The sequence below is a fragment of the Sparus aurata genome, chromosome 4 (genome assembly GCF_900880675.1).
Source record: "Sparus aurata chromosome 4, fSpaAur1.1, whole genome shotgun sequence".
In the NCBI taxonomy this organism is placed as follows: domain Eukaryota; kingdom Metazoa; phylum Chordata; class Actinopteri; order Spariformes; family Sparidae; genus Sparus; species Sparus aurata.
In genome coordinates this window covers 34,212,411-34,234,299 of record NC_044190.1, presented here as the reverse complement: position 1 = coordinate 34,234,299, position 21,889 = coordinate 34,212,411, and the positions used below count along the sequence as shown (strand labels likewise).

General features: G+C 42.4%; 1 protein-coding gene and 1 long non-coding RNA gene across 13 annotated transcripts in view; one reads left to right on the top strand and one right to left on the bottom strand.

Moving 5' to 3' along the window:
* The window catches only part of celf6 (CUGBP Elav-like family member 6), a 151,000-nt gene extending 146,055 nt beyond the window's left edge, over positions 1–4,945 (bottom strand). For all 12 annotated transcript variants that reach the window (XR_003983946.1, XM_030415555.1, XM_030415558.1 and 9 more), the window contains exon 1: positions 4,583–4,945. Coding sequence is in view for 11 of the 12 variants with exons in the window: in XM_030415555.1 (XP_030271415.1) it covers positions 4,583–4,832 (250 nt within the window). In the remaining variant the exon portion in view is untranslated. The remainder of the gene's footprint in view (positions 1–4,582) is intronic.
* The window catches only part of LOC115580860 (uncharacterized), a 272,388-nt gene that overhangs the window by 202,317 nt on the left and 48,182 nt on the right, over positions 1–21,889 (top strand). The window contains exon 5 of the long non-coding RNA XR_003983947.1: positions 2,223–2,264. This is a non-coding gene — a long non-coding RNA (uncharacterized LOC115580860). The remainder of the gene's footprint in view (positions 1–2,222; positions 2,265–21,889) is intronic.

The following is a 21,889-nucleotide window of genomic DNA, read 5'->3' as shown; positions in this document are numbered from 1 at the left end:
ATTATGGTGCAATTCCGTGTCACAGGACTCGGGCTGTGGAGAGGAAAAAAAAGAAAAAAAAAAGGGTGGTGCTGCAAATCGTCTATTAGGTACGCTTTACTAACTGATGCCAACAGCCATATACATCATCTATCCGAAACAAATCAAATCTTTTCTCGACCACAAACCGAGCTCAAAGAGGGATTTCAGAGTAGTAGTCAAACTAAATTTACGGCAGAGGCACTAAATCTTTATGAACTTCATGTTTTTTTTAGGGATCACGGAGCCAAGCCTGATTACATCCTTCCCCCCAAAGTCTTCCCTTGCTCTGCTGCGAGAAAAAAAAGAAAAGAAGGAGAAAATGTTTGTGTTTTGCTGTTCATGATAAAAATCTGGATTGAATTTGTGACAGCGTTACAACACTTGAGAGCCTCCTGGGCTTTAACATAATAGCGAAACCACTATCCATTCACGCATTATGCATTTTCGTAAAAGCAAACAGAACACAAACTACTTTTTAAATCGCTGTGAAAATACATACTGGGGATAAAAGATTACCGCAAAAACCTTATATTGTGTAGAGGCGTGGGGGGAATGACTCAAGGTCTATACAGCTACAGCAGTCTTGTCTGTGTATATTAATCCCATTCATCCAGGCGGTGCAGCATCAGGTTGATGTAAAACCATTCAGCGGACTGTTGGTTATAGAGATCTGTGGACGTTTTTGAAGCTGTTCCAACACTCAGCCGAGGGTGCAGTAGGTTCGTTTTTTTGTCTAATCTGTGTTTTGGACGAATGCGGTTATTATACACCGATCATTATTACTGTATTAGTGTGATGGACTACCAGCAAACTGAAAATCATTTCACTGTTGAGAGATGTTATTTAAACTCCGCCATAATTCTTTTTATTTGGCACTTGGCAGCAATAGAAGACAATCAGTGGATACTGCACAGACATATTATCACGCTTTAAGTTGATTACAAACTTGTTAGCGGGGCATTAGCATTAATTAGAGGTAGCCTTTTTAGGGGTTTTTTGCCACTCGATGAAATTACGTCCAGTATTTACTCTGCTTCAAGCTCCGCGTTTGGTCTCCACCACCTCCCAAGGGGACTGTATGGATCTCTAGCTGCTAAATGCTCCAATGCATTCAAAAGCCAGTCTGTGACTTGGTCGGAAGATGACTTTTTGGCTGGTACGGCTAATGAATAGTTAGTTTGTCAGAGTTATTTCACAGAAATTGGGTGCTTACTGCAGACAAAAGCAACTCAATGAGAGTGAAGGCAGAAAACCAAAACAAAGAGCTGAAAGATGCTAAAAAAGACGCCATAGAGCTGCAGTCACAACATAATTCCCTGTGGGTTCAAAATGTATTATAGTCAGTTTAACTATAAATGTAATGTTAATTTCAGTATGCTGAAGCAGTTTAAAACCTTTGATTTCGTATACACGCTCAATTAACTCAGTGGAGGAACCTGATGATGTTGATTGTTTATTGGGATTGATTGGGAATTCTAGTGAGCAGTGCTGTCCAACCGCAATGCAACTCCCCCATAACTCTGCTGCTTTAATGTCGGAGTGCCTTAAAACTTTATTTTGTTTATTTATTTATTTTTGCAAATATAGATGAGCACACTGATAAAATAAAACTTTTACACAAAGAGAAACTTCACTATCAAGATTAATTGCAGCAGGCAAATGAGGAGGAAAATATCGAACAGTTCAGCGAGAGCCAGTGTATAATTTTGTTGCTGTTGTTCTTCGCCTTCCTCTTATCATTATTATTATTTAACTTGGTGTTTTTAAAGAGGACTTTTTGCACATCCCGGCTTTGTTTCTGAACCAATCCCATGTGGCGCTGATGAAGTTTGTGTGATACGGTTAAAGCTCCAGACAATAGCCAGTAAGTGGGCCTTGAGATGGGGTTTGTTTGTCAAATTAAGTCACAATTTAATTTAAAAGTTAGAAGTCTGCGCTGACCTCCGTGTGTTGTTTACAGCGCAATTCAGTTTGAACAAACTTAGCGCAGCATTTTGAAGGACTTCTCACAGTTAAGTAATTAATTTTACCTCCAGTTCTGCTGCAAAAAGCTTCGGTCGGTTCAAGAATGGGCTTTCAGTCAGTGTTTCAAACTGCTCTCCTTGAGTGACGCGGCTGATGATACACTATACCTACTTCTGTTTTGTTAACGACACTAATCCCATTTTCTTACTCTTGTACTGTCTTGCTTCGGTCGACAGGTATCACATATCGACGCAGCTGGAGGCATGAACATGGTTTAGGTGAGTGGCCAATAAGAAAAACTCATCCATATAATGCATTGGAGAAATCTTATTAAAAGTGCACGCTTGTGCTCCCAAAGTGACTTTGAATGTCATGTGGGATGAAGTGGGCATAATGCATACATCAGAGTGGCCTTGGTGGAGGGTGATTTGAACGGGCATACGGTCCGGCTTTGGAACAGGATTATCCTTTCCCCAGGCAACCATCCTCCAGAGTGTTGACATTCAGGGATGGCCGAGGACAGGCGTAAACAACACGAACATCAGAAATATTGTTTTAATCGATCATCGGGCCGCGAGGAGGAACACCGGAAAAGAGGAGGAGCGGGTTGAGCGCCAGGCGACTCGTGTGCTTGGAGGAACAGGTGGTGCATGGAGACCTTCAGGGCTGCACAGACAAGAAAAGCAGCGCTCAGCCCCACACTCATTTTCTCCCACAAGAGCGCCGGACTGCTGCTGATCGATAAGATCATGAACTGTAGCCACTGACTTACATATCATACATAATTTGCCCGCCTTGTGGATAGATTTTTTTTTTTTTTACTGGGAGTGAAGCGATTGTGAATTCAATTCTACACGTGTGTATGTGCATGTGTGTATGTGATTTGAAATCATATCTTATTTTGATTGAATTAACAAATCAATCACAGCAGCAGCAGCAGCAGCATCACGATTATTCTGTTTTATATAACACCGTAGTTCAGCTGATGATAAACTGCAGCGTTTGTTGCAGTCGTCTTCTGATGACACGGACAGAGCAGGAAGTGTGACCTTCTTTTGGATTTCAATAAAAAATTAATGTTTAAACCCTCAGAAAAATAAAAGCTTAAAAAAAATGCACTCAGAGCAATAATTAAACATTAATAGTAACATCTCATTACATCGGGATGATTATTAGATTTCCCTCAGCCACGAAAGAAAAATAAAATAAAAACCCTGCTGCAATTCAGAGCTTGTAATGAAAAAAAATTAACAACTAAATGAAAATAGACGCTACCTTTCAAAATAAGAGTCGTTATAATTACATCAAAATGCTCATTTTGCCACATTTTTTTAATAGATTTAATAGAAATAGTGCACAAGTTGAGTTTGAAAGAGTGAGAGAGAGAGTTGGACTTGGACAGGATCTCTTTGTCACTAAAAAACAAAAAGAGCCTCGGAGCCTTTCCCGCACGGAAGCACTCATTATTATAACTATCATTAGAAGTGATCGATCCCTGATTTCCCGTTGCCTGACTAATTACAAAGTGAATACTGATGCCCGCTCGTTTATTCATTTATTTATTTATTTATTTATTTGGACAACGAGGGAAGGAAGGAGGAAGAGGAGGGGAGGTGGTGGGTGGTGGGTGTCAGGAAGGAGGGAGGTGAGAGAAGACGACGCATGCTGGATCTCAGCCTCTACTATTATCCTGCTTTGTACTTCCTGACTGCAAAAAAAAAAAAAAAAAAAAAAAAAACCCGCCCACGGAGCGGCCACAAACAATACAGCTGCCCGTGTAAATAGTGTTTTCCACAGCTAATGACGTCCGAAAAAAAAAAAAAAAAAAAAAGTGGGGAGACATAATAGCCCCCGCTGAAAAGGTCAAAGCAGCATGCCAGCACCACCTTAATCACCGCTGCTGATTGCCTGATAATGGTTTCGCATTTTCCGCTCCCCTGAAAGCATTTTATTTCTCTCCCTGACAATACGCAGCAAATGGGGACTCTGTGATGCAGAACAGGAGGTTTCTTTTTTTCTTTTTTTTTCTGTTAGTTGTGAAGATATTTCTGCAGCTGCGGGAACAACACACCGCCGACTCGAGCGCCTGCCTGCCAGCCTGTCCCGCCCCCCTGACTGGGGATGCTCAGCGGCAGCAGCAGCAGCAGCACATGAGAGTCAATGTAAACACACAAAGGCGTTTTCAGCTGTAGTATTCACGTGGATTGGCTGGACGCGGTAACAATTAACCCCATGCACTACTCGCGAGCCATACACCTTCCACGTGTTTCCCCCCCCCCCCCCCCCCCCCAAAAAAAAAATCTCCTCATATATGTGCGTGCGTGCGTGCGTCCCGACTCTGTCCCACACATCTGCAAAAATTAACACACTTTTCATGCTTGCCCCCCCTCCTCCTCCTCATCCTCATCCTCCCTCCTCCACCCCCCCACGAAACTGAACTGGGACGCTGTTTGATTCCTCCACCCCCCCGCCACACACACACACACACACACACACACACCACCCCACACACCTCTCTCCTCTCCCCGCCTCCCCTCTCTCCTTGAAGGAGCAAAGAAAAAAAAACAAAAAAAGTGAAGATGCCAAAATAACCAACCTTTATGCATTCCCGTGAACCTGTCTTTCAGTACAGTGAGTTCGTATATCTTTCCGAATTCCTCAAACAGGGGTTTCAGGTCCTTTTCCTCCAGGTTTCTGGGAATCTGCCCGATGAAAAGCTTGATGGCGTCGTGGTCCTTCATTGGAATGGTGTTCTGGCCGATGGTAAGCCCGTTCATCCTGCCGGCGCTGTTCGTGGTGCTGAATCCATTCTCTTGCTGCACTCCGTTTGCAGTGACTGTAGCCATCTTTCCTCAATGGGCCGGCGAGCTGCTCTCTCTCTCCCTCTCTCTCCCTCTCTCTCTCCCTCTCTCGCTCTCTCTCTCCCTCTCTCTCTCTCTGCACAGTGCACTCTCTCTCTCTCTCTACCCCCCCCTCCGTTATATCTTCCTCTCTCCCCACTCCTCCTCACAGTTTCTCCCTCCCTGCTCTCTCTCCTCTCTCCTTTTTAAAGCCCCCTTGTTTGGAATCAGCCTCATTTATTTGTTCTTGTGCTCTGTATGTGTTTTCAATTTCTGTTTTTTTTTCTTCTTTTTTTAAAGCCCCCTCTCCTTCCACTCTCACCCCCCTCCAGAACCACCACCACCTCACATGCCACTCTGCCCGTGACGTCGAATCGTACTCTTACGAACAGGCCCCGCCCATCGCGTAATTTGCATAATGAGCGCACCGCCCAGGCCAATGGGAGAGCAGGATGTCTGAGGGGCCCCACAGGGCAGAGTAAGAATGCAAACATTTGTGTAGAGTGGAAAGCTTGGGACGTTCACGGGGTGTGAAGGCAGCACTGGTGCTACTTCTGCTGCCTTTGTGAGCTCATTTAGTTTTGTTTGAGCAACGACGCTCGGCTGGGGTTGGTTTTTTTTTGGGGGGGGGGGTGAAAATGGCTTTGTAATGGCAGCTCATGCACCTTATTAAACTCACTGTGATGCTATGCACCTGTAGTTTTGATTATTCAGTGGAAATAGGAACAGATGAGCTGGTGAATACACATTTAAAATAGTGGTTTCAAAAGGATTTGTCCTTTATTTGTGCTGCTGATAAGAAAGACAACAAAAACTGATTTTTTTTTCCGTCTTCCATCATACTAACTTAAGTGAATCTTAACATATTGTGTATGGAGTTAATCTACCGAAGCTCAGTTCAAGATGACACCGAAATGCCTTTTGCTGTGTCGTAATGCATGTTGTGAAAAAAAATACATGAGAATGATGTTCTCATCAGAAAATCTTATCAGTATTTATTACTATGGCAACAGTGGCACATGCAGATGCAGCAGCAAGTTGCTCCGAATTCAAATTGTGCTACATTTTTGTGTTTTAATCGCTGAAACAAGTATAATCGATGACAGAAACACATCAATCTTGCTTAATGCTTGGTGGATGGATAGCGTTTGCTAGATGTCAGACTTTTAATATGAAGATGGCAATACACAAATCAAAGATCATGTGTTTAGGTGCATATATATAAAAATGTATATGTGTTCTTTGTTTGTGTAGCATGAAGGTGTTTAAACATTTTTTATTATGACAAATAAATCCTCTGAACCTTCAACCTTGGTTTATTTGAATTCTCAACACAAGCGATTTTCAAGATGGCGATATTTGGCACCGAATGTTCGAAAGTGAAAAGGTTCTTGAAGCAGTCGTTGATGACTTGCTGCCCTCGCCAGCCGGTAACAAAAGTGAAGAGTCAGCGCTATACGGCATTACGATGGCATTAAACAGAACAGTCAGTAAAATAGTTTTTCAAAACTTCCAGTTAAAAACGTGGAGAAAAATCTAAGACTGATGGGTCCAGTCGTATATGAGACACACACACGCACACACACACACACACACACACACACACACGATCCCCTCCAGCCTGGCGGAGATAATGAATTGTAATTCACTGTACCATGGAGGATTTACAGTATGCAGACTACATAACTAAAGACCCTTGTCCTCGTAACACTTCTGGTCTGGCGGACACAGGTGTGCTGCTGCTTTTCTTTTCTTTTTCCCCCCAATCCTCTCAGGTAAATGATCACATTCATCTGGCACACTGGGCATAATGAAAGTCCCTGTCAGATGTTTAGAAAGAAAAACCAGCAGGGCTGTAAGTCCCGAGGACCAGTCATGAAAGACACTGCTGTGAAGCCTTGTAGAAATGTTCTCTGCAGCGGCGGTTCCCAATCCTGGTCCTCCGGAGCCAGGAGCCTGCTGGTTTTCATTCGAACCATCTAACAGGGCCTATTTTGCACGGGGGATGCCAGGTGAATGCTATTAACTATCCAGGAGGGTGGACAACCAACAGAGCTGTGATTCCTGAGGTTGCAGAGAACCACAGCTCTGAGGGAACCGAGCTCAACTGGTCTCATGTATTATATATTTTTGCATGGTTAGGAGGCATTTTATGTATAAATACCTGAATAAAGACAACATAAAGAGACTGAGTCTGCAATAGAGGAGGCGGTTGACAACAATCCTTGAGGGTTTGAGATTTTGTCCAAACAGAACATTAGATTTGGCGCGTAACACAATAAGAATTGTATATCAGTATCAGTAAACTACATTCTGTTTCAAAGTGTTGCCCCTGTGTCATCAAGACCTAACATCTTCATCACATATGCTCCAAGCTACTCATTATGATCTTTCTTCATGTTTTGTGTTTTTCTCCAAGGCATCAGAGGGAATTTTTCCACGCTTGCTTGTATTTTTTTTTTCTTTTTCTTTCTCACAGATACCGGGAGTATTCTTCAACGGTTTGAAAACCTAAATTAAAAGGACGGTTTGGAAAGAAAAATGGAAGCTTGGTCAGGTGCTCGGATCAAAGCTGCATTTGGGTGAATAATTAAAAAGATAGCGGCGTGCTGGAATGCGATACGCCTTTGGAGGGTTGCACTATTTAAAAAACAAACCGTGCCTTTTCTCTTTCCACGTAAGGACGGTGTGGATAGATGGAGAGGAAAAAATGAAGGAGAGAATAAAAACTCTGTCGCTTTGGAATGATGTCAGCTCAGGATTCAGCACTGCCTTGTGTCACTGTCCGTGGTGCTGAATCAACGCTGCCATTCAGAGACCGTGAAATAGATTGTTGGAGCCACATTTTTTAACAGTACATGTTTGCACTGCAAATTTTTCCTCATGGCCTCCTGCACGATTTTGCAAAGCGGCCTGTCCTTTTTAGTTCACACAGGGAATGATGAATGCACCGCCACTCTCCTCAGAATAGTTTTGTTATTCATGCAAGTGAGCGTGTTGTGTTTTGCCCGCGCGGAGCATTCTGCACACAGAAAGGTCTAATTAGTGCAGATGGGAATATAACATCAATACAAGGGCAGTCCGGCTCATACTGATATGAGTAATTATCCTTGATATGACAGCATTTATGTGGATCATATCATGTGTCGATAATCGACTCTTCCGTACGTGTATGTGGCAAATTTATCACGAGGATTGCTAATAAGGGCTGCGCGCTAGCATATAGACTAATAAGATCTGTCGTGTATAAGTGTCTTTGAGCAAGACGTGGAGCCTCTGACACCTCCAGAGGTGTTGTTCTGTAACCGAGCCTGACCTCTGATCCCCTTGTGGAATTTGGCAAATGGAGAGAAAACGGGATCAGAGGAGGATCACAAAAAAAAAAAAGAAAAAAAAACTGCGTGTCTCCTCGTGAAATGCATTCAACCGACATGCTTAACCTCTGTTAGGTCAAAATTAATTGGCTTGTAAAGAAAAAAAAAGATGTAATTACATAATAGTTTGTTCTGTTGCTTCTGCTCATTAGCAGAATAAAGCTGCCTCCTAAGAATATCTAACATTTCAGCTGCCTTATCCGTCTGTCTATCTTCATCAGAGGCGTTTTAAAGATTGAAAAACATCTCGAAACATTGAGCAAAAAAATAAAAAAATAAAAGCATTTCCCATGAGTCGGTAAATGAGCTGACTGGTTCCTTCCACCACCGATAATGATGCAAATCTGACATTTGAACGCCTTCTCGGTGAGCTGCTTAGTGTTTACGTTATCAGAGCGACGGTCTTATCTATCATGAATAGACAACGGGGTGGCCACCTTTTTCAGAAAATATCTCACAGCATGATAAGCACGTACATTTGTTGTGGGTCACCTCGGTGGGGAGTGTCACAGTGTGCCCGATGAACTTCTCTGGTCACTAGGCAGTAGAGAAGTCAGCTTTGATGGATTATGCGCTGTTCACTTTGCAGGCCTCCGTGTGTGTGTGTGTGTGTGTGTGTGTGTGTGTTCACCCCTCATGTCTGTCAGAGTGAACAGTCTTCTGGGATGGTAGTATTCTGAGAGGAACTAACAGTAACATCTGGCACTGCGTTGGCTTTGTTATGAATATTTATTTATTTTCTATTTAATCATGTCTTTGTAGACCATCTAAAAAAAAAAAAATCCTGCTTTTTTTTTCTTTTTTTTCTGTTTCTCTGAATTGGGATCAAAAACACAAGGGGTCTCCCTTGTCAATACCACCAGGGCCATTCTTCCCCACAAAGACATAGCTAATTTAGTGTCAGTGCTGCTTATTGGCTTTGTGATTTCTTTTTTTCCTCGTTTTTTTTTTTTTTTTGTCATTTCTCTGCGGGATAGTTGTGCCTGCACAGCTGTGAAGACTTGGAAACTGCCTGGCAGGAGGAAATGCAGGTACTGCATGATCTCTTCAATTATGCCTGTGTGTAAGCATCCTCTTTGTTCGAACACAGGCAAGCGTATCAGAAAGGTTGACAGGGTTCTTCTTCTTGTCTGTGCCAAGCTCAGCACCTGGATGGTTGCACAGGGCACCTCTGCCGATTGCTCTCCTTTCAGACAAAGGAGCAGCCGGAATAGTTCCAGCTGTGTTTGTGAAGTGAACTTGCGAAGAAGAGCAACGCAGAGGGAAAGAAGTCCCTCGAGGATCTTGTACACCCAGAGACACATTTCACTCAAATTATATTATTTTTGGAAGGAAAACTGTATTTGCCCATTAGCGATGAGCGAGGATGTTTCTCTCACTAGGCCATTTCGAAACTGAAATTAGGGTTGTGTGTGTGTAGGGGAGGGTGTGGATATGGTAAATGTGTCAGCAAAATAATTTCCAGACTAATGCAAAAAAATATTTACTCAGAGTATTTCACACATTGCTGCCATTTTCCGGTCCTGAGTGAGTGCCATTTCTGTTTTTATCACCGGAATTATTCACACCGCTGTCAAGGTGACTTGTTGGAATGTCACAGACACACCACTTGAAACAGCTACCAAAAATATAGCCCCTTGAAGGAGCAAAAATCAGTGACATAAGTCTTGCATTGTGCATAACAGCTTGGTGTCATGCACAATTCCTTTATACTGTGTGTTCATTATCCCATTAAACTGGATATATGGAGTGGGCCAGGTGGAACGTAGTCATGCATGAACATTTCTCACTGTCTGTTTTGTCGAGTGTGCCCAAAAAGAAGAGCCACCATTGATATTCATGGCACAGCCGGGACGAGGTGTGACAGTATTTTTTTTTTTTTTTTTTTGTGTGTGTGAATCTGTGAGTGTATATGGTAATACCAGAGCAGCCTCAAACCTCAACTGCAGTCTGTGCCTGAGGGAGGGGCGCACTGTTCCCCCCACACAGGCTCTGCAAGATAAAGACCACTCACTCAGGAGCCATAATTTTCTCTTAAAACACAATTTCTTGCCAGTTCATTTTCTTCTGCGCTGGAGGGGAAATGCAGAAAGTGATTGTTGGTCTTGCCTGAACAATGTTTTTTGATAAATTAAGGTTTGTTCGTTTTTATTTTGAAAAGGTAGATTACATCTCTATTTTCCCTTTATGGGGAGATGTTTCGTCTGTGCCGCCGCTGATGTACTGTTGAATGATAAGCAGGCATCTTGCTGCATGTTTAAGTTTACCACTGACGCACGGAGAGGAATAAATGAGAGAAAAACAAATAAGAGGTCAGGAAGACCACAATGACTCACCCGCTTTTTGGCAGCTAATGAATCCCAGAATACTCAGTGCAGGCCCCCCCTGAGTACATTCACACAGATTTCTACTGACGCTACCATTGCTATTCGATTGCATGTATTTGCAGCATTTTGCTTGTTGTTAGGCGGTTGCTGTAGATCATGTATATTATAACCCTGCAACTTTTTGCGCGTTGAAATCATCTCACAGAACATTTTAAAGACAGTTTATCCAGCAGTGGGCTGAGGCCACTGAGGTCATCTCAGAGTCTTCTCAAGAGAAAAGTCAAATGTATAAACAGACCGACGTAGTGTTCGGAGAGTGGCTGCAAGTTCCTGCTAAGATTGCGAGCACTGCTGATGTGCACACATAAACGTGAACATCCAGCGATTATCCTCAGCCTCATGCTGATGAAAAGTCAAGTGATTTGTAGTCAACAAACATTTACTGGAGCTTTACGGCAAAACAGCAGGCATTCTCTTAAACAACTGAAATGAATAGGAACCTGTTTTAAGAAAGAGAAAACAACAACAATGAGAAAATAAAATTAAAAAAAGCTTGTCCTCCATAACTCAAGATTCCACAAGTCCCGAGATCCCAAATTGATTTTGAAATATATTATTAACACCGTTTTTTTAAAGCTGAAATCTTCACAGTAGCCGCTAAGCTAAAAGTGTTAGCACGCACCCCATCTCGAGGTGAGTGCACGAGCTCAACCACCATCCATTGTGTGGATAACATCCTCTCAAATTATTTTGGATGGAGCCATTTTATGCTTCTTTTTTTTCTGGTTGTTTTTTACAATTGAAAACAATTACCCATCCACTTGAGTTGTTAAGGAGAGTGCTGCAACGCTGTTTTGCCGTGAAGCTCCGGAAATGTTTTGTGGAATCTGAAACTTCGCCTGACTTTACATCGGCTGTCGGGGTGACTACATAATGCCTGAACTTTAGTTTTTTGGGTGTAAAAATCTCTTGAATTGCACCAGAGTCCAAGGGTAAACTACAATACTCCTGTGCAGCTGCAGCGGTGTCAACGTAAGTGTTGTGTGTATCGGTGTGAGGTTGTGGTACATGCATGCACACACATCCTTCCCCTCTCTTCCCCCCCAGGCTGATGTCACTTTTCTGTCAACCTACATTCCTCTGATATGGATTAAAAAGTACCTGCGGCTTTTTTAAGCACATTATCTCAAGCAGTAGTTCATAATTTGTACACACATAAAGTAACTGTGTTTAATAATAGCATTACAGACAAAAAAGAAGAATCCCCTTTTTCATTTATCTCAAACATAACAGTGGAAGTCGCAATAATGTGTCAGGGGTTCATTATATCATTGTGGTGCATCCTTTTGATGTAAAATGTATCAAAGCCATTCAGAACTAGTTCTGTTTCATGGCCTTACTTTGATAATTTGACCTAGTTTTTTCAAGATATGTATATATATATATATATATATATATATATATATATATATATATATATATATATATATATATATCTTGCAGATGTTTTAAAAAGTTTAAAAACACCAAAATGCACACACATCTATCCCCAGACAAAAAAAAATAAACTGCTTGCATGCACAGAAAGTTGAAACACACGCTTCTGTACTAGAGAGACAGTTGCAGGACAATTACACAGCAGTTAACTAACTACCAAAGACTATGCCTCAGCAGAATGTGGTGGAAAGCTTTATTGCAGTGCAAATGGCGGGGAGAAGCAGACTGGTGAGCGGAGAGGATGAGGTCAGGGGAAAGTAGAATTCGACTCTGAGACTCAGGGTGCCGGCAACATCTCGGCTTTGAGTCTTCAGGCTAGCCCAGAGGTTCCTCAGGAGAGAAGACTTTGGAAAGAGAGTCAAGAGAAGAGGGGAGAGAGGGGGAGTTTTGTAAGAACTTTAAAAATCATAGAGGCCTAGTGTCTGTTCCTTATGTTAGAGGCATAGTTCAACGTTTGGGAATTGCATGCCAAGAGTTCGATGAGAAAATCGATCCCGCTCGTCTGTGCCGTAAATATGAAACTGGAGCCAGCAGCCAATCAGTTTAGCTTAGCACAAAGACTGGAAACAGAGGGAAACAGGTACGATAGCATGTCTCAGTCCAAATTCTAACAAAATCTGCCTTCTAACATCTGTAAAGCTCACTAACTAAACCTCAGATCAGAATTTTCTCATTTGTACAACTTGGTTCTGTACAGATTTGACATACAAGATACCATAACATGTATTAACAAGCAGATTTTGTTAACAGGCTTCCGATTGCCCCGCTTCCAGTCTTTATGCTAAAATAATCCAACCAGTTGCTAGTCTGACTCGACGGGTGTGGACTGGTGGTAGAAGCTCGCAATTGGGCGCCTCTTCTTTGAGACTGTTTTCAAAACCCCTGTTACATAAGGGAACAACAACAACCTCTGAGCTAGCAACCTGCACCCTGAAAATGGCAGGTTATTCTAATCCTAACTGTCATTAACGCTATAAACAAGCTAGCAGCTCTTGCGTTCTTGTCTTTTTTTGTCAAGATTGAGCCATTTTAATTTCAAGGCTCAGTTCACCCTGACAGTATCTTGCAGGGGCACCACCATTGCATCCCAGGCTTAGACCCGCCCAAGACAATTGTGATTGTCTTGGACCAGAGCATCTTTCCCCTCCTATTCCATGACGATAAAATGCAAGACTAAGAGACTTGCAGCTGATAATGAACCTCATGGACATCAACCTGTGCAAAAATGACACATAAAACTTGCCTATTTTAGAACCATACCAGAAGGCCCTTGATCTGTTCATCTATCGGCAGAATAAAGGCTGTGTTCTTTCAGAAAAGTTCCAGAAAGTGTCTCAGTGGCTTCTGTGCAGATATGAAACGGCAACCCATTAACATATGATACAGTGACTCCAAAGACTGGGCTGCACAACAGTGCCAAAGGAAGGGCTGTAGTGTAAAGACAGCAGATGCCATATGTGCATTTAATATATACAGCCTACAGCGCTCCTGACAATCGAGCAAGATAAATCCGGATATAATGACTAGTGGTATCTGTTACCATGCTACCCATGACCTTTACTTGACTAAATAGACACTTGGAGATTAAAAACGTCTATATTTTATAGACCAGGCAGAGACAACATAATGACTACAGACTATAAAAGTTATTGGCATTTCAACAGCTTGGTAAAGAGAAGACTTTTCAGAGCTGTATTCATAAGTGCCTTTAAAATAAACACCCCTCTGAGCTTGTCATTACCAACAATAACATCAGCGCAATGTCATCAGCATCTCAAAACATCAGACTGAAACTGCAGTTTCAATTTGCAGTAGCCTGGCTTGACAGATGTTTTTTGTATATGTACAATTAGAGTAGACTGAAGCATAGATATACCGCAGTGTCCTTGGAATTCAAATCAACATTTTTTTTTTAAATACCTCACCGAGGAAGGGCCCCTGAAAGCATGGAAACCATTAACATTATGGAAATTAGTATCAGTTATCTGTTCATAATCATCATGACACAATAAAAAATCTAATTGTGAGGTAGCATGATTGAAAGATTAGCTCGGTAAAATGCCAATAAAGAGTCTGCCCTCTTGCTTTAATGGTAAAAAAAGTAATGTTCTCACTGGTGGCGGCAATTTTTCAGGATCGTAGTAGACGTAGGCTGCAAATAAATGTACAGGGATTTGTCTTAGTGGCATTGGCGGCGAGACATTGACATCTCGCAGCGCTCCACAGTGCATACTGAGACGAGAACGATACAAGGACGACTGAACCAATGCACAAGGCAATGAAATATGTACCTTAGTGAGTAGAATACAAATATCTCAGCATAGATTACCTCTGGAGCAAAGAAATTAGCGAGGCGATCAGATACAACAGAGCACAGTCAGAAACAATACACTACGATTTACAGTTGCATCCGTGAGACACCGCCTGCTCCGAGGCTGCCCACATCTGTTATAAGTAGCTTCAATAGCAGCGATGATGAGACCAGAGTGCGCTTGGTAAGTTGGACCGTCATGCTTAGTCAGTGATTGTGCAAATGACAAAGTTGACACAAAGTCAACACAAAACGAACAACTCTCACATGCATCCACAGACAGAGGCATGAAAACAAAAACAAAAAAAAACCCTGCGGGGGGTTACACTGAGTTACTGATGGAAATCCAAAATGAGTCAGCAATAGATCTCTGTCTGCTGCACAGTTTTAAAGAAGAGGAGGGGGGGCACGTTTGTAAAATGGGTTAAAAAGAAAAGAAATGTGTTGAGACACAAATTTAAAGCCCCAGTTCTTGGCAAAAAATGAATTGTACATCATCAGCAGTTATTGTTTAGTCACTGTAATGAATGAATGTGAAATAAACAATGCTGATATGAAACTACAGCTGATATTTGTAACTCCAAACATCCAGGGACTATTTATGAAGCAATAGGCTCCTGGACAGGGTTACCAAACGCAAACAACCACAAACGATTTTTCCATCATTTGTGGCCACTTTTTCATCACCCTGTAGTTGATTTGCATCTCTTGGTAGTAGTTTTCTCTCTCTTTTCTCTCTTTTACATCATGTTTCATGTCTTTGCTTTCATCTTGTCTCGTGTTTGTATTTTGCATCACATCTGTGGTTGTTTTGCGTTTCATTTGTGGTTATTACGCCTTTGTGGTTGTTTTATGGTTCTTTTCAATCGTTTTTTGTGGTGTTTTTGTGTCTCTTTGTAGTAGTTTTATGTCTCTTTGTTGTCAGGTTGCATGTCTTTGTTGTCATCTTGTTTCATGTTTGTTTTTTCTCATGTCTTTGTGGTTGCGTTGTGTTTCTTTGTAGTCACTTTGGATCTCATTTGGGGCTGTTTTGTGTCTTTTTGTAGTAGTTTTATATCTCTTTATTGTTCTACGTGTCTTTGTAGTTATTGTCTCACTGCAGTTGTTTTGTTCTTGTCTCTCTGTGGTCATTTTACGTCTCTCTAGAGCCGTCTGACTGACTTTCCGACAAGAAATGTTAACAGTAGCTCAATTCACAGGTCTGGTCCAGGAGGCCCTGGGCCTGTTCCAGTACCTCTAACCTCATCTGTCACCCATCCCACATCTACACGACATGATGCCCTTTTAATTCTCACAAAGAGGTGCCCACGCAAGTTCATCCTATATTTCTGAGAGTCAGGCGAGGACATAGTGGATCCTCATGCTGTGCAGCTCGACAGAAAGAGCACAGTGGAGCTTACACAGCACTCAGCTATCGTCAGGCTCGATGCCATGCCTTACACCAACAGCTTGCACTCTGTTTCCATCAGATGTAACACACAGTCTGGCACTGCAGCCAGTCAAACCTTGTTAGTTGCTTTAGCCCCTGTTTACAAAGACTGGGCATTTTGTCATGTTGGATATTTGTTTATCTTATATGCAGTAGGAACTGATGGATCAAGGAGGGCAGTTGTGTTCTTTTTTTTTATTTTGCTGTAGGCTGCTTCAACAGCTTGAGGTGAGCTGATCTGGTTCTCCCTTTCGGCAGCAGCAGAAACACACATTGTTAATGGGCGTCTTTTACGGCACCACAGAGATGTCATCACAGTCTATTTTTACTTTGGTGGAGGCCCGGCAGGATCAGCAGCGTGGCATTTGAAGCTCACATCGTTGACTCACAAACGGCGCTGCTTCACAGAGCCCACACAACTAGTACACAAGCTGTTCTGTCGCACACGTTGCCTTCCTTCAAGCCACTTTGGAGAGACTGAAATAAAGTAACATGTTCCCCTCCTGAATCTATTTTTCATTAGCTTTTTTAACACTGTGTTGTGCAAGCTGTTTGATATCGGCAGTGTTGCCTTTAGAGCTTTGGCTCAACACATCAAAACTCCTACATCTCCGTACAACTCCTAAAAACCTTTGGAGGATCCTGTCCTGCGTTTGAGTCCAGAAATAGGAAACACAGGCAAACACATATGCCGAAGAAAAGCAAAAATGTGCATAATTCACAGCTTCAACAAAAGAAATAGCGTATCATGTGATTTGATAATATGTAGAAATACGCTGCAAGTAGCAAAATAAATGATGGTCGCACAGAAGCGGAAATTATTTTCCCTTTTTCTGCACCTGTAAGTGTTTTTGCTCCTTTTCTTGTGCTGAATCTTTTTCCATTTCCCAGCTGAGGTACATATGTTGAGGGCAGAGAGTGTATCTAAGTGTGTCTCTATATGATACACATTCGGGTCTGAGTATGTGGCGGAATCGAAGCCCACCTCTCTTAAGATGTCTGAGGACCTCAGGGGCTCAATAAAATATTGTTGTTTTCTACTTATTTTCTAAGAATGTTCCATTCCCAGTAGTGTGCTTCCACCCAATATAATGTGGTTTATTGTGCTGGAAGGACAGGATATGTTTGTTTTGCAGTCTAAAGGATGTATTTTGTGTCTCCAAGCACTCAAGGTTGGACATTGAATACCGTATAACTGCACTGACACAGAGAACAAATAAAGGTTCACCGCTGGAAGTCTCAGTTCATAAACCTTTTATACATTTTACCCTTTATGAAACATTTTCTTTTTCATATGTCATGTAACCCTGATGAAGACTGCAGAGCAGAAACATTCTGTGTTATTATTTAACTCCATTTGTCACCCAAGTGTTGCTGAATTATTTTCTTGTTGTTATAGTCTCTCACATTGAGGCTTTTTGCTTGAGCGGCAAATTAGAGACAAATTGTTTCATTCAGTGTTTCGCGAACTAATCTGCTAATGTTGACCTTGGGCTAAAACGACATTAGTAATAACATTTAGTTACAATTATGTTTCTTGAGTGGGTACAGTTAACAGCCATTATTTTGGTGAGCAAGCTATCTGTAAACTGCAAGCTACTGAGAATTCTCCTCAGATAGCTGCCTTGAACTTTTGCAGTTCAATTAATTGAATGTTTTTCATCCTCTCAAGAAGTGTTTTTCTTTATTTTTTACCCGTATGTCTGAGTATATTAAACTTCCTAATAGTATAGCAGAGAGCACACTCCTTACTGGAACCAGAATAACTGGCACAGATTTGGATTCTAGCTCAAGCTGGCAGTCATCATCACAGTTCACAATGTTGGTCAACTCCTTGTATCTCTGCTGCAGTCGGTTTGATAAACAGGAGTGAAGATAAATCCACTTTTTAATCCCAAAAGTTTAAAAGTAATCTCTGAGCGAAGTGAGTGATTTGCCAATGTCGCGTCTTCCGACACATATAGCTGCAAACTGATGTCTCTTTGTGTCTTGAACTTGAAGTTGAAGAAAATGTAAGACATTTTATGCAAAGTTTTCATGTTAAGTCAAGTAAAACTAATTCATTTCCAATTCAAATGTATTCAAGTATACATTCTAATTATTTATTATATACACATTCACTCAACATCATAGAAAATGTTTGCTTTTAAAGATCCCATGTTATGCTTATTTTCCGGTTTGTACTTTTTATTGTTTGTGTCTAGAAAGTGTTTACACTCTTAAATGTTCAAAAGACACATTGTTTTTCTCTTACTGTTCATTGCTGCAGCACCTCTATTCACCCTATGTTTGAACGCTCCATTTTAGCTCCAGTCTCTTTAAAGCTGCCTATTTGAGAAGCTCAATTTGCTGTGATTGGTCAGCTGTCACATGCCTGAGCAGGCACCTTGTTCCTCATCTACCACTGCCGTGCTGTGTGCAGCGCTAAGGGCGGGGACTGTGTAGTTGTGACATCACAACCTCGCGGAACTCCCGACAGCTCTACGACGGTATTTATATATTTCATACATAGGATATTTAAATGTACCCTTGACTTTTTTTCTTGTCCAATAATATTGCACAGAAAAAATACATGTAATGATAATATTTCTTTAATCTAATGATATTATTTATAGTGTATGGTAGATGAGAAAACAATCTTAAAACATATGTCTGACATGAAGCTCTGTAACGTTGCTATCTGGTCACTTACTGAGGGCCTTCAAAGGCATTAGGTGTAACCGTCAACCAGTGAGCCGGATTGCATCCATTGTTCTCCTCTGATGGATCATTTGCAACAATCCAGAGATAAATCTGCCTTCTATTTTTGGGCTCTGACAACCTCTACCTGTATTCAGCCGCCTGCTAGCCCCCACCCAGACAGTGACTGGCCTAATGTCTGGTCGCAGTGGCTTCCTTGAAGTGCTCCTGCAAGTTAATAAATTCTGGGCCATCTGTTTCCATACAGCCCCTTTCCATTACCAGGTGCCCCCCCTCCTTGGACGTCTATCTAATTAACTTTCCTCTCTCTGCCTCTCTTTGTGCCCACATTCAAACTGGGGAAAGAAAGAGAGGTGGGGAGAGAAAGAGGACAGAGGGAGTGAAAGGGGGGAAAGGTAAATTTGTTTAACTCGATGTTTTGAGGCAAAGTAAACAGTGCGGTAACCTAGTTAGCTGCATTGCTTTTTTGTGTGATTTAGCAATGATGTTATTAATAACCATGTGGGTCTAAAGGGTACTTAACCATGCAATAAAGAGATGGGGCACTGAGTGCCACTGTTCTGCCTTCGCTTTGGAGAGGAACACTAATTGCTAGTCGGGGAATCTAATGAAAACCCTCCAAACAAATAACAAAGCAGACAGTGAGGAGTGTATGAAGTAGAACAAAGGGACGAGAGAAATGCATGGAAGAGAATGTATGAAATGATGATAACAATAAACACTGTAGCTATAACTATTAAAGGCAGTAAATACTTCACAGACAGTGAACCAACAGTATTTCAAAGTCACAAGGAGAAACAATAAAAAAATGCTGGCCGTGAATTGAGGAAGGTATTAGAGATCAATAAAATGAACATTTATGGCAAAGATAAGGTAGGTTAAAACAAATAATATAAAAGGCCTTTCTGTGAAACATGTTTTAGGGAAGAGATTTAAGAATCTGACCCAGGGGGACATGAAATGATCTCATTTCATCATTGGATGGCTTTTTATCAAATAAACATGAGCAACATGTTCTGCTCTCACAGATTTTCTGTCCTTTCTTTGGATGAATGCTGTTGTTGAGAACAGAAATGGCTGCGGGAAGAAAAACAGCTCTCTGACACTGAGAAGACTAGCAATGCCCACAGCATCTGACGCTTTTAACTACTTTTTGCTGTCAAAATCTAACTGAAAGCATCAAACATCAAAGCCATTAGGGTGCCGGAGTGCCCTTGTGGTTTTGCCATTAGCCCGTAATATATTGGCAGCAACGTGCCACGGCGGCGCTACAGTATCAACATACACACACGGAGGGAAAATTTGGCGCGTAAATAGCATAACCAAAAGAGCACAACAAGGTTAGGATTCCCCATTGTGGAGGAAATGTAAGTTATGTGTCTACATTAAGCTGTAATGTTCTTGGGGGAAGATGATGCCACTTTTTTTATGGTAGGGCTGTTGACTATTCATGAAAATCATGAAGGTGGCTGTGGGAGATTAGATTCCCGCTGTTGCAGGAAGCCCTCGTAAGTCCAACTAGTAATTTCCGTGTTTCTACCTGAGCTGAAGGTTTATGTGGTTCTTTATAGGAAGTACCAGCTGTGTGACCCCGAGGCCTACAAAATCTATTCATAAACTACAATAAGGATGCATGGTTGTCAGTGTGAAAATGGGGCTGCTTTTCAAAGATACAAGGTTTCTACCCAGTGGCAGTGATATTTCTGACACATGTTTGAGGCACTCCCATTTGCATGAATCCTATGCATATTACATCGCTCCGACCTGTTGGCTACCACGGGAATTGTCATCATCGGTTGCAGGCAATAATAGTAAGTTACTGCTGCTTGTCATATGCCATCCTGCTTCTGCCATAATTTATGTGCACAGGACCATTGTCTTCTGGCCCACGGGGCATTTTGTGTGCCTCCGATTTCAGCTTTATGACGCAAGGAGCGGAGAGCATCCACCAATGCCAAGTGAACCAAAACCTGGCGTATGCCGAGAAGCTCCTCTCCAAATGAATGTTTCTCTTCCCTCCCCAAATTGAATCCGTGAGACGCGGAGGGAAACGCATGGCCTTCCCGTTGACAGAGTCAGGGAGGGCTACATGTGAACGAAAACGGCAAGGAGAGTGATCGGGATGGTTTGCATCTCCGAGGAGCTCATCCGGAAGGGCACGTCCCTCATTACCGCTGTTTGGAGAGGGGGGTCTCGTTTTGCCGGCGCTCTCTCGTCTGCGTCTTCCACCTGCAGCAGGTCAGGGAGGGAGGGAGAAGTCTCTGACATGACCTCCAGTGAAGTGAGCATGTCGGGAACTGCTGGAGATTGGGGGCGGAACCAATGCCGAAGAGGGAGAAACACATGCCTCGCAATCAGCCATGAAATGCAACCTGGCACCAATTGGACTGGGCCTGCAGGGAGCCTCAATAGACCCAAGCCTGCTGAACAACAGGGAAGGGGAGAGACGGGTAGAGGGTGAGGGATGTGGAGGGTATGGAGAGGGTTGTGGGGTGCGAGGTCATTCTACCTCACAGGGTGTTTTATTAATGTAATTAAACACGGGCGAGCTCTTTGGCTCTGCATCATACCTGACCTCCACAGCGGAGGGAAGGGAGCAAGGGAGGGAGGGAGGAAATCGAGGGAGAGACAGACAGGGGGAAAGAAGGAGGGGAGGAGGAGGGAGGGAGTGTGCAGGAGAGAGAGGTAGGGATAACAAGGACATGAGATTGGCAGGATAAGGCAAGATGAAACAAGAGAGGACAGGGCTAAGCAAGAGGGATAAAAAGAGATAGATGCAGCATGATGCATGAGTGAGAGGGGGAAGATGTGAATTTAGTCGAAGAATTAGTGCGCGGGACAAGGCAACTGAGCCATGGAGGAGTCAAGGCCAGGGCATCTGAGGAAAGAGAGGTCAACGCGAGGGCAAACAATGGCCCCTGGGCCTGGTGCGAAATGTGAGGAATGTCATGTAATCATATTAGACACAGTTCACTGCGCTGTCTAAACACAAGGCTGTGCTCTCTCTTTCTCTCTCTCTCTCTCTGCATAATGATAATGTCGTATAATATTACCGCAGTTGAGTTGAGTTTTTCATTTGCTGGAGAGGTATACCTTTTTTTTCTTATTGTACGTCTTTTTATTTCACATTAAATACGCCCCAAAAAAAGCATCTAAATAGGGGCTTTCAAGGCCCCTGGGAACATGAAATCAACTGATGAGTTTTTCTTTATAACACTGAATATTCAAAGAGAGAGTTGAACTCAAAAAGCTGCTTCATTAGGACTGTGTGGGTGTGTTCTCACCGGTTTTGTCAGTCTGGCACAGTGGTCCAGAGTCCATTAGGGCCCAAGGCAAAGCAATTCCCAGGGCGCCCTCCTAATCACCGTCCATCACCATTGTGATATAAATAATCTGATACCGACGAAAAATATATGAAATCTGAA